Source organism: Erpetoichthys calabaricus, chromosome 9 (genome assembly GCF_900747795.2).
Source record: "Erpetoichthys calabaricus chromosome 9, fErpCal1.3, whole genome shotgun sequence".
Lineage (NCBI taxonomy): Eukaryota > Metazoa > Chordata > Cladistia > Polypteriformes > Polypteridae > Erpetoichthys > Erpetoichthys calabaricus.
Genome location: NC_041402.2, coordinates 107427001 through 107440058, shown reverse-complemented (window position 1 = coordinate 107440058; position 13058 = coordinate 107427001). Strand labels below are relative to the sequence as shown.

Here is a 13058-nt window from a genome sequence, read left to right as displayed (position 1 = left end):
GTTGCAATCAAATAAGCACTTCTCTGTGCAACCTTGCACACAATAAGAAAGGAGAACTCCCTGCTCTAAGGGACAAAAAAAACCCAATATCAGATTACCAGGTTATCCATATTGAGTTGAGTATAGAGCCAACACTTCCACACTTCAAAAAGAACTCGTTATGAAACCAGCAGCAGGCCAAAGCTCTGCACAGGCTATAGCACCAAGGAGGAAATAACACCAGTAAAAAAAAAAAAAGGTTTAAGTTGTAATTTCCTTATTTGTCTTTTTCAATAAAATAACCAAACATACTAGTTTTTAAATTAAAATGTATTATTATTTTTTATGTTTTGTTATTGAAAGGTTGAAAGGTTGCATTTGACATTTCTCAGTTCAGCACCTTAGAAAGAACTGCACATTGTACTTCAGATATGGTCTCACTAGTGCATTGTATGATCTGAACAATGTCCGTTGAATTATATTAAACAGTTTTTACAATATAACCCAATATCTTATTCATCTTTTTGTATTGCTTATGATGATGAAAAGATTGTGCTATCACAAACCCATAAATCCTTTTCAGATGTCACACTTTGCATTCAAAATTGATGCTAGACTCAATGTCGTTAATGTAAACTAGAAAAAGTAGAGGTTCAAGGAGAGAACCCTGAGGGGGGTGAGCTGATGACCTCACTTTTCCACTTATCTGTACTCTTTGTCCCCCGATGATAAATCATTTTGATATCCACATGTTTAGGTTACCTCCGATACCTGCATCATCTAGCTTCAGAATTAATTTTTGGTGCAGGGCTGTATCAAACGCTTTTATGGAAGTCTAAGTAAATTATGTTGAATGCTTTGTTTTTGTTAATTATTGCAGTCTGATCAAAAGATCTAAAATGCTGATTTATCAGGACCCTCCTCTCATGATCCCATGCTGGCTGTTATTTAGTATATTATTTTCATCTAGATAATAAGCATACCAGTGGCAAAGAAATGCTAGGAAATGAGACCTTAACAGCAAAAGAGGCGATTTCTAATATTTCAGAAAATTATTTATTGAGTATAACTCATAAGGGCTCAGGGAACTGAACTTAAAATAATTACTGTATAGAATGTGCAAACACATACTTTATCTGTTTTTTTTAAAAAAAAAAAAAAGCATTCTTGATTTTTGTGACTATATTATTTAAGTCCTGTACAATTTGAGTTTTAAACTCTCTGACAGCTGACTGTGTCTGCACAAACGTAAGAACTGAGCTGGTTTGTCAATTTTTTGGACTAATTTCTTTGTATGTATATTTTTTCCTTTAATGGTAAATAGCTATTCAAAACACATTCATTTGACCATTTTTCATGGAGAGAGAGAGGCATACTGACATGCTGATGTCATCCTTGCAAATGGAAGAGAAGCAGCCGAGAGTTTTTGTGTTTCCTGTGGTGCGAGAGTTAATTAAAAAATACATTTTGCTCATAAAAATGTATTTCCGTTGCAGCTAAAGAGCTGTGGAAAGCATTCACAAAAGTTACTTGCACTTGTTCTTGGCATTTGTATTCAAACTAGCGTCAGCAAGTCAGGGCAGTAAACAGTAGTAGTTGACACTGGCATCTGTAAGTAAAGAAATTGTGTAAAAAATGACTAGTTTCAACAGTTGTTAGTGGTCAGGAAAGTAGAGCAGTTAAGAGAGTGACAGTATAAGTGTTCATTAATATGAAGGAATACAAATAGTGCAGGTGGAGAACTTTTAACACTAGAATCCATGAAGCTTACAAAAAAACACTTGAAATCCCGGGCCACCTTAAATTTCTTCGCACCTTTCCATCAGTGTCTTTTGTTTTGCAAATGTGTCGATCAGCACAAGCAGCAAGCAGCCTACTATCCCATGCCCCCACCGCTGCAGCTCAACTTGGGCAAAAAGTTCTCCCAGTTCAAGTCTATTTATCTTGGTATGAGGTGCTTGGAGTTGTATAGGGTAAATAAAATAGTTATTTGGAACACATGCATTTCATGTGTGTTCCGTGTCTACAACAATCTGGGTAAATGTAAAGTAGGATGACAGGAAATGTGACGCAAAAAATGTTACATATAAATTTTTTTATATAAAGACCATCACAAAACATAATCACAAACAAACTTTGCATGATACGTTGGTGAGCTCTGTAAGCCCAGCTGTTTCATTGAAGGACATGCGTGTGGCAGATTGACTGGCAGGATGGTGCCCAACCTGTTGCTCCATCTAAACAGTGCCATTTTTCGCCTTTATGCCTGGTACAGATGTGTCGTTCTTATGTGTAACTGGACGTTTCTTGAGGGGAGGGCTTCTGTTCGCTTTCTCCAATGTAGAACCCTCATCCTCATCTGAGTTCACCTGTTATAGCACGTCTTTATTTGAAAACAACAGTGTCAGATTGGGGGGCTAACATGAACATGACAGAGGGGAAAAACTGAATTAAAAAAAAAAAAAAAAAAAAAAAAGAAGCTACAAGTCCCATAAATTTACACCGGCTGTTACAGACTCAGATCAAATGTTTGTTTCTATTCTATAATAGTAACAATAAGGGCAGCTCACTACTCAAAATGGTAATTCTGGGAAGTGCCCAGAATTGAACTGGCAACCTCTTGATAATGAGTCAGCAGTTCTTACCACTACACCACCCAAACAGTTGTGTCAGCATTGTACCCTAACCCAATTTCTTTTTCTTCTGTTATACTCTTGAATAAAAGCACACTTGTTTTGTTAAGCGTGTACCTTTTGTGAAAGTGTTTATTTCATATTTGGACTTCAGTCTTGACACATTAGACACTTCATGCCAAAATTTTGTCATTAGTACTATAACATGAAAAAAGTTTCTGTTTTAGGTATGTGTTCAACATTTCTTGCCTCACATTTCCTGTCATCCTACTGTACATTTACCCAGATTGTTGTAGACACGGGGAAACACAAGAAATGCATGTGTTCGAAATAATGATATATGATTTACCCTATACAACTCTGGGCACCAAGATAAACAGACTTGAGCTGGGAGAACTTTTTGCCCGAGTTCAGTTGTGGCAGTGGGGAAATAGGATAGCTTGCTGCTTGTGCTGATCAACACATTTTCAAAACAAAAGACACTAATGAAGAGGTGCGAAGGAATTTAAGGTGGCCTGGGATTATGAATTTTTAGGTAGGCTTCAGGGATTCTAGTGTTAAGTAAGGAATATGAGGTGTACAAAGTTAGGAGAACAGAGAAAAGTAACGTTAGCCTCACAGTCAAGGGGGAGAATATTACAGTAGCTTAAGGGATCAGAAGGTGTAAAATAACTTTTGTCAGTTCTTTAATTTTGGGCTTAATTTTTTTTTTTTAGTTTTACCCATCCATCTATCCATCCATTTTCCAACCCACTGAATCCGAACACAGGGTCACGGGGGTCTGCTGGAGCCAATCCTAGCCAACACAGGGCACAAGGCAGGAACCAATCCTGGGCAGGGTGCCAATCCACCACAGGACACACACAAAAACACATCCACACACCAAGCACACACTAGGGCCAATTTAGAATTGCCAATCCATCTAACCCACCCACGCAGACACGGGGAGAACATGCAAACTCCACACAGGGAGGACCCAGGAAGCGAACCCAGGTCCCCAGGTCTCCCAACTGCGAGGCAGCAGCGCTACCCACTGCGCCACCGTGCCGCCCTTTAGTTTTACCATTTAAGTTAAATCATTTAATTTTAAGAAAAAAAAGCAGCTTTAGTAATCCAAAGTCAAAAGTTTAATACACTGGCCTCATGCCAGTGTAATGCAACTCCTGTTTGATGTTGGACTTTTTAAGAGTATGGCTTGGAGTAGCCAGTCTTCTATGTGGGCTACATCTGCAGCTGATCCAGATGAGCTGAGGGTCACTGAACTGGAAGAGGAGTTGGCTGGCCTGTGTTGTAGTAATGAATTGGCAGACCTGGCCCTGGTATCTTTAGAAAGATAGTGTGCACCCCTAAGATGGCACAGGAAGAGACTCCAGATGACACACGTAGACATATGTGGGTCACGGTCACAAGTTGTAAGGGAAAGGGTGCAAGCTGTCCAGGGGCTTAACCCCAGCATTGGAAATGTCAAATCATTTTCAGAATACCAACACTAGGGGAAGCCTGTCTAGATTTAGTATTTTGTAATAATCAGGATATAATTTAGGTGATTGAACTGCTATGGTTAAGTGACCATAATATAATACAATTCTTACTATTCTGGAAGAGTGCAGATGCAAAGACTAGAACTGTTAAGTTCAACTTTGGAAGAGCAAATTTTGAGCATGTGTATCAAAATCTAAGGAGGATAGACTTGGATAAGGTAAGTGTTGAGAATGTCAAGGAGCAGTAAATCAGGTTTAAAAATGGTTTACATATAATGCAGGGCAGGTACATACCTAAATTTGGAATTAGTAGGAAGATTTTATATAAAACTCTGCATTAGGTAAATAAAAAGTTGAAACGAGGCTGCAAAGGAAAAAACAGTTATATATGGCATGCAAGATTAATAATTCCAATGTAAATCATAGGGTGTATGAGAACATGAGGGCAACAATTAAAAATGATATTAGGTAGGGAGGCTGAAAGGTAGTTAGTTAGAGAGGAATACAGAAGATAAAGTGAAAGGTGTAGGAGCAGGTAAGCTTAAAACACAACATGTTTTACAGTGGAATTCTCATTTGTGAGGCTTTACCAAATAATTGAAGTGTTGAAACAAAAAGACACCACTGAGTGCAATCACGTTGACTTCTTATGACTCCCTTTTAATGCAAGTGCTCTCATATTCCACCCAGCAGCCCTCACCATAACTGCTGAAGCTGCCCAGTGATGCAGAACTCCAGGGGTTGCAGAGATTTGCAGGCCATTTAAGTAGCACTGCTTCAGCATAAGTCTACAGTTTTCCACACTAGATAACAAAAATCACAAAATAATTTCTATTTAGTTATTGATGACAAACCCACAAATAGGTGGATCTGTGAATCATAAAATAACGAATCACAACGGATGACCTGTACTCAATAATGAGTATATGGGTTTCATGAATCATGATGGCTCCACAGGGAAGCATTAAAAAATAAAAATAAATAAAACTAATAACGCCTCTGGTGAAATGCCAACTGCCTAATGAAAAGTAGAGAAACACATGGGACAGGATTAATGAGATGTTTTGTGGAAAAAGAATGTGTACTGCTATGTTTACAATTTACATTGTTATTCTCAGAGATATAATAAAACCTGCCTCATAACATTCATTTTTTCTGCATGAAAACCTGTAAACTGTTTAAAAATTACTAGTGTCATCCTTGCAAACATGTGCAACAAATGCACTAAAATTAACTATGTTTAGCAAACCTTCATCTGTAATACCCAGTGGTCTAGACCCCCCCCCCCCCCTTTTACCCTATTAATAAAGTATATGGATGGGGTACTGTCTTCAGATGAGCTCAAAAAATACATTAGTATAAAATGGAGCATACATTAACTTGTGGACATGCGGCTTGGATGCTCTTCCTGTATGCATTCCTTCAACTGTGATTTTTGTACTGAAATAGAACACAACTTTAATAATAATAATAACAGTGCTACATTTTATTTATAACTTTCTAATTACTCTTTTGGATTACAATGCCTTTTTATTTGAAAGTAAAATAAGCTAATTTAGCATTTATTTACATCTACACACAAAATAACATTTTCTGTATTCAAAAAGATGGTGTGAAAAACCATACATTCGTTTTTAAAACTGATGACTTAAATTCAGATTGTACTTTTTCATTTCTTCAGGCAGAGAATTCAATAAGATCCTCACAGAAGATGAGTCTTCTGACAGGGCTACAGAGTCACCAAGTCCTTTTCATGTCTTTGTAGGGAGACTTTTAATCCTATTTAAAAGATTAAAAAATGAAAATAAGAGGATTTTGCAGTTTTATCATTTAAAAATGGCAGTGATAAACACCGCTGCTATCAAATATTAGTAAACAAAATGCATTCTTACATAGACCCTTTTAAAATAGCAAGAGACAAATACTTGAAATATAACTAAACTAATAATGGGAAATGTAACATATTTGTAGTCTTTTATAACAATGAACTGAACAAGGCATTACAATTGTATCATAGAAAATCTTTTTCAAGCAGGTTACAACTTCACATCTTTTTAAATGTTTTGTGGTTGGGTCAAAATCTTAAACAGGCACTAAGAGTGCTGGTACTCTTTTATAACACAGAATGCATACACTTTCAATTAAAACAAAACTGATAGTATAGCAAACCTTTGAAAAACACCTGTGGCTCTGAGGGAGAAGACTTGCTGATGTCAACTTTGCAAACAAGAGAGGCTGCCGAGAGTTTTTGGGTTTTTTGCAGTGTGAGAGTTAATAAAAAAAAAAAAAATTGCTTCTATAAAATGCATGTGTTCCAAATAATATGTTCTTTATCCTATACAACTCCAGGCACCTCACATGACAAATAGCATCCCATTACATAAAATGGTTAAATGGGCAGATCCAATCAACTATAAGACAGTAAGCTTAACATGCATCACAGGAAAATTAATGGAAGGAATTAAGGATAAGATTGAGCAACACCTGCCAAGTACAGGAATTTCTCTGAACAGTCAGCATGGGTTCAGAAGAGGGGGGTCATGTTTTACTAGCATGGTGGAATTCTATGAGGAAGCAACAAAAAGATATGATCAAATTGGAGCTTATAAAATTTATCTGGACTTTCAGAAAGCATTTGATAAGGTGCAACATGAGAGGTTCAGCATCAAACTAAAAGAAGAGGGAGTTCAGGGTGATGTTTTTAGATGGGCACAGAATTGGCTAAGACACTAAAGGCAGAGGGTGATGGCGCGAGGAACCTTATCAGAATTGGCTGACGTTTTGAGAGTGGTGTTCCACAGGAGTCAGAGCTCGGGCCACTGTTATTTTTTTATAAAAATGATTTACATAGGAATATAAGTAACAATCTGGATACGTTTGCAGAGGATACCAAGATAGATATCAGTTCAAGCAAAATAAGATTTAAGAGGTGACATGATTGAAGTGTTTAAAATCCATCCATCCATCCATCCATTGTCTCCCGCTTATCCGAGGTCGGGTTGTGGGGGCAGCAGCTTGAGCAGAGATGCCCAGACTTCCCTCTCCCCGGCCACTTCTTCTAGCTCTTCCGGGAGAATCCCAAGGCGTTCCCAGGCCAGTCGAGAGACATAGTCCCTCCAGCGTGTCCTGGGTCTTCCCCGGGGCCTCCTCCCGGTTGGACGTGCCCGGAACACCTCACCAGGGAGGCGTCCAGGGGGCATCCTGATCAGATGCCCGAGCCACCTCATCTGACTCCTCTCGATGCGGAGGAGCAGCGGCTCTACTCTGAGCCCCTCCCGGATGACTGAGCTTCTCACCCTATCTTTAAGGGAAAGCCCAGACACCCTGCGGAGGAAACTCATTTCAGCCGCTTGTATTCGCGATCTCGTTCTTTCGGTCACTACCCCATAGCTCATGACCATAGGTGAGGGTAGGAACATAGATCGACTGGTAAATTGAGAGCTTCGCCTTGCGGCTCAGCTCCTTTTTCACCACGACAGACCGATGCAATGCCCGCATTACTGCGGATGCCGCACCGATCCGCCTGTCGATCTGACGCTCCATTCTTCCCTCACTCGTGAACAAGACCCCGAGATACTTGAACTCCTCCACTTGGGGCAGGATCTCGCTACCAACCCTGAGAGGGCACTCCACCCTTTTCCGGCTGAGGACCATGGTCTCGGATTTGGAGGTGCTGATTCTCATCCCAGCCGCTTCACACTCGGCTGCGAACCGATCCAGAGAGAGCTGAAGATCACGGCCTGATGAAGCAAACAGGACAACATCATCTGCAAAAAGCAGTGACCCAATCCTGAGCCCACCAAACTGGACCCTCTCAACACCCTGGCTGCGCCTAGAAATTCTGTCCATAAAAGATATGAACAGAATCGGTGACAAAGGGCAGCCCTGGCGGAGTCCAACTCTCACTGGAAACGGGTTCGACTTACTGCCGGCAATGCGGACCAAGCTCTGGCACCGATCGTACAGGGACTGAACAGCCCTTATCAGGGGGGCCGGTACCCCATACTCTCGGAGTACCCCCCACAGGATTCCCCGAGGGACACGGTCGAATGCCTTTTCTAAGTCCACAAAACACATGTAGACTGGTTGGGCAAACTCCCATGCACCCTCCAGGACCCTGCTAAGGGTATAGAGCTGGTCCACTGTTCCGCGACCAGGACGAAAACCACACTGTTCCTCCTGAATCCGAGGCTCGACTATCCGACGGACCCTCCTCTCCAGGACCCCTGAATAGACTTTTCCAGGGAGGCTGAGGAGTGTGATCCCTCTGTAGTTGGAACACACCCTCCGATCCCCCTTCTTAAAGAGGGGGACCACCACCCCGGTCTGCCAATCCAGAGGCACTGTCCCTGATGTCCATGCGATGTTGCAGATGCGTGTCAGCCAAGACAGTCCTACAACATCCAGAGCCTTGAGGAACTCCGGGCGTATCTCATCCACCCCCCGGGCCCTACCACCAAGGAGTTTTTTGACCACCTCGGTGACCTCAGTCCCAGAGATGGGGGAGCCCACCTCTGAGTCCCCAGGCTCTGCTTCCTCATTGGAAGGCATGTTAATGGGATTGAGGAGGTCTTCGAAGTATTCCCCCCACCGACCCACAACATCCCGAGTCAAGGTCAGCAGCGCACCATCCCCACCATATACAGTGTTGACACTGCACTGCTTCCCCTTCCTGAGACGCCGGATGGTGGACCAGAATCTCCTCGAAGCCGTCCGAAAGTCATTCTCCATGGCCTCCCCAAACTCCTCCCACGCCCGAGTTTTTGCCTCAGCAACCACCAAAGCCGCATTCCGCTTGGCCTGCCGGTACCTATCAGCTGCCTCCGGGGTCCCACAGGACAAAAGGGTCCTGTAGGACTCCTTCTTCAGCTTGACGGCATCCTTCACCGCCGGTGTCCACCAGCAGGTTCGGGGATTGCCGCCACGACAGGCACCGACCACCTTACGGCCACAGCTCCGGTCAGCTGCCTCAACAATAGAGGCACGGAACATGGCCCATTCAGACTCAATGTCCCCCACCTCCCTCGGGATGTGGTCGAAGTTCTGCCGGAGGTGGGAGTTGAAGCTACTTCTGACAGGGGGCTCTGCCAGACGTTCCCAGCAGACCCTCACAACACGTTTGGGCCTACCACGCCTGACCGGCATCCTCCCCCACCATCGAAGCCAACTCACCACCAGGTGGTGATCAGTTGACAGCTCCGCCCCTCTCTTCACCTGAGTGTCCAAGACATGTGGCCGCAAGTCCGACGACACGACCACAAAGTCGATCATCGAACTGAGGCCTAGGGTGTCCTGGTGCCAAGTGCACATATGAACACCCCTATGCTTGAACATGGTGTTCGTTATGGACAATCCGTGATGAGCACAGAAGTCCAATAACAAAACACCGCTCGGGTTCAGATCAGGGGGGCCATTCCTCCCAATCACGCCCTTCCAGGTCTCACTGTCATTGCCCACGTGAGCATTGAAGTCTCCCAGCAGAACGAGGGAGTCCCCAGAAGGTATGCCCTCTAGCACCCCCTCCAGGGACTCCAAAAAGGGTGGGTACTCCGAACTGCTGTTCGGTGCATACGCACAAACAACAGTTAGGACTCGTCCCCCCACCCGAAGGCGAAGGGAGGCTACCCTCTCGTCCACCGGGGTAAACCCCAATGTACAGGCTCCAAGTTGGGGGGCAATAAGTATACCCACACCTGCTCGGCGCCTCTCACCGGGGGCAACTCCAGAGTGGTAGAGAGTCCAGCCCCTCTCAAGGAGATTGGTTCCAGAGTCCAAGCTGTGCGTCGAGGTGAGTCCAACTATATCTAGCCGGAACCTCTCAACTTCGCGCACTAGCTCAGGCTCCTTCCCCTTCAGAGAGGTGACATTCCACGTCCCAAGAGCCAGTTTCTGTAGCCGAGGATCGGACCGCCAAGGTCCCCGCCTTCGGCCACCACCCAACTCACACTGCACCCGACCTCCTTGGCCCCTCCCATAGGTGGTGAGCCCATGGGAAGGGGGACCCACGTTGCCTCTTCGGGCTGTGCCCGGCCGAGCCCCATGGGTGCAGGCCCGGCCACCAGGCGCTCGCCATCGAGTCCCACCTCCAGGTCTGGCTCCAGAGTGGGGCCCCGGTGACCCGCGTCCGGGCAAGGGAAAACGCCGTCCAAAATTGTTTTTCTTCATAGGAGGTTTGTTTAACCGCTCTTTGTCTCATCCCTCACCTAGGACCAGTTTGCCTTGGGTGGCCCTACCAGGGGCATAAAGCTCCGGACAACAGAGCTCCTAGGATCATTGGGACACGCAAACCCCTCCACCACGATAAGGTGACGGTTAAAGGAGGGGGTGTTTAAAATTATGAAGGGAATTAGCACAGTGGATTTAGACCGTTATTTTAAAATTAGTTAATCAAGAACACGGGGACACAGTTGGAAACTTAAGGTTAAATTTTGCAGAAATATTAGAAGTTTTTCTTTGCACAGAGAGCCATAGAAACTTGGAATAAGCTACCAAGTAGCACATTAGGCAGCAAGACTTTATGTACTTTCAAAACTGGACTTGATGGTTTTTTTTTGGAAGGATTGGGTGGATGGGACTGGTGGGCTTTGTTGGGCTGAATAACCTGTTCTTGTCTAGATTGTTCTGATGGTCAAAAAAAAACACTGTAAATAAATGTCTAAGGGATGCCAACTACACAGTTCCCAAAGAAGGGCCTTAGACATTTGATTTATTGAATCACAGTTATTCAGATGCTATTCATAGTTGCAACTCAGTTCTTGTTTAAGATGGATACACATTTTGTCCATTTGTAACGTACACCCACTTTACCAAATCATCATAATTAAGGTGTGGTGTAAAAATCTAAGTCATGTTAATGTCCTGAATAATTAATCCGTTTCTATCTGACTCATTATTTGAAAGTCTAAATATTTCAGTCTCACCCTTACATGCAAGACTTTAGTGAATGAGATGATAACGTTAGAGTATAAAGCATCACACCAAGTGATTGATTTGTTCTGCGCTGCATTATAACATACCTATGTTGAAGATAAGACTCTTTGATGGAACTCATGGTTTACATTAACATGAAGCGGACAACTTCACAGAATTCTGCTAGCTATACCAGTCCTGAAGCTGAAACTCTGAATCTTGTTCATATAGGTTAAAAAAAATGAAAGGAAGTGCACAAGTTGGGGCAGGTTCAGGACAATCATTCCATGCCGTATGTAACGAGTATTAAATACTGATGAAGTGGTCCACTTTAAAAAGACGACACCTTGGCTGTAGCCAGATATTTAGTGATTTAAGATTTTTGCTACTATTTTATAATTTTTATTATTATTTTATATCCTGTATAATTTTATATTTTTAAATTTCCAATTATCTTGCAGCCTTCCCCAAAGTTAGAATCCACAGAGGCCACACTTTAGCAAAGTCACCTCGTCAATGTGAGCAATGTCATGCTGTGTTTAATGTTAAAAACAAAAGCATGCTCTGCCAAAACAGAAAAGCTTGATTGTCAATTATTCACAAATTTTGACCATATGCAGTCATTACTATTACATTCGTATATCAATGTTTGCTTGAAAAGTACTACTTCGGAAAGTTAGATAACCAATCTGATCACTGTGAAGCTCTATTTTTAAATGTTGAAAACTAATGACTGTGTTGTCGAAATGGAAAAGTTTAGCTCACTTTATATGAATTACCTTTATTTTAGGACCATAGGTTCACATGTTTCACTAGTAATAAATATAGGTTATTCAGGAGTCATATCTATGAATTCTTGATGTCACCGATTCCAGAATAAGAGTCCCAAAACAGTTTAGAAACCTTACAAAGTCAATAAAGTACCTAGTACATGATGTACTTATGCTTACAGCTAATATTAGTGTCTCCCCCCTCCAAAGGTGTAGGCAATGTTCTTTAAGTTTACAATATTTCACAAAAAAGTTACGCTTTACAGTTTATTAGAAATTTTCTCACCTTTTAAGAAGCACTTCTGTAGACAACACACTTGAGCTTGCACCTGTATCACTCCCACTATTTTCTGTTGAATCACTGCTACTGGTACATCCTTCTATTATCTTCTTCTTGGATTTGCTTTTGTGTTTGTGCTTCTTATGCTTCTTTTTCTATTTTAAAATTTAAACAATAATATAGTTTACTTAAACAAGATTTTAAAATATTTGCTTTCAGAACTCACAAAAACTACATTTAATAATGACCTGTGTCACTGTTCAGTTACACCTAAAATATTAAATACTATAAATGACAGTGATTTTTGACTTGATGCTGTATAATAAATATAGTGATTTCTGTAAATTAGGATCAAATCGATATCATTATTGATATTTCAGAATTAAAAACAAAAAAATTTTTGGAAACTAATTGGAATCAAGTTCAGGATGCTACAGTACCACACTGAAGACATTCTGACTATGTTTTTCAAAGCCATAGTCTGCACTGCTCAATTTTACACCAATGAAACAAGTTAGAATCCGCTAAAACTTCAAGAAATCAATTTTTAAATAATTTATACTAATCAAAATTAATAAGACAAATGGTACTATATAATTAAAGTGAGCCAGAATGCCAACAGAAGATTAGAACATTAGAATGATTTAAAACAAGCATAGGCCATTCAGCCGAACATAGCTTGTCAGTCCTATCCACTTAATTCCTCCAAAATAAAAACATCAATTCAAGTGTTGAAGGTTCTTAAAGTCCTACTTGTCTACCACACTTCTACCATACTGATTGGTAGCTTATTCCATTTGTCCATGATTTCAAATTCCCTTGTTCTTGAACTCATTTTAAAGTATCAGTCTTGATCCATGCACAAATTCCTTCCCTGATTTTGAACACTTTAATCATGTCACCTTTTACTCTCCTTTTGCTTAAACTGAAAAGCCTCAACTCTTTTAATCTTTACTCAAAACTCATCCCTTGCAGTCCTGGAATCATTCTAGTTGCTCTTCTCTGA

At 41.8% G+C, this 13058-nt stretch overlaps 1 protein-coding gene across 2 annotated transcripts in view; it reads right to left on the bottom strand.

Moving 5' to 3' along the window:
- Positions 1-5561: 5561 nt before the first annotated feature.
- The window catches only part of gpatch1 (G patch domain containing 1), a 206805-nt gene continuing 199308 nt past the window's right edge, over positions 5562-13058 (bottom strand). For both annotated transcript variants that reach the window (XM_028810057.2, XM_028810059.2), the window contains exons 19-20: positions 12059-12207; positions 5562-5872 (exon numbers count right to left, since the gene is read on the bottom strand). In XM_028810057.2, the coding sequence (XP_028665890.2) occupies positions 5845-5872; positions 12059-12207 (177 nt within the window). In that variant the 3' untranslated portion in view covers positions 5562-5844. The remainder of the gene's footprint in view (positions 5873-12058; positions 12208-13058) is intronic.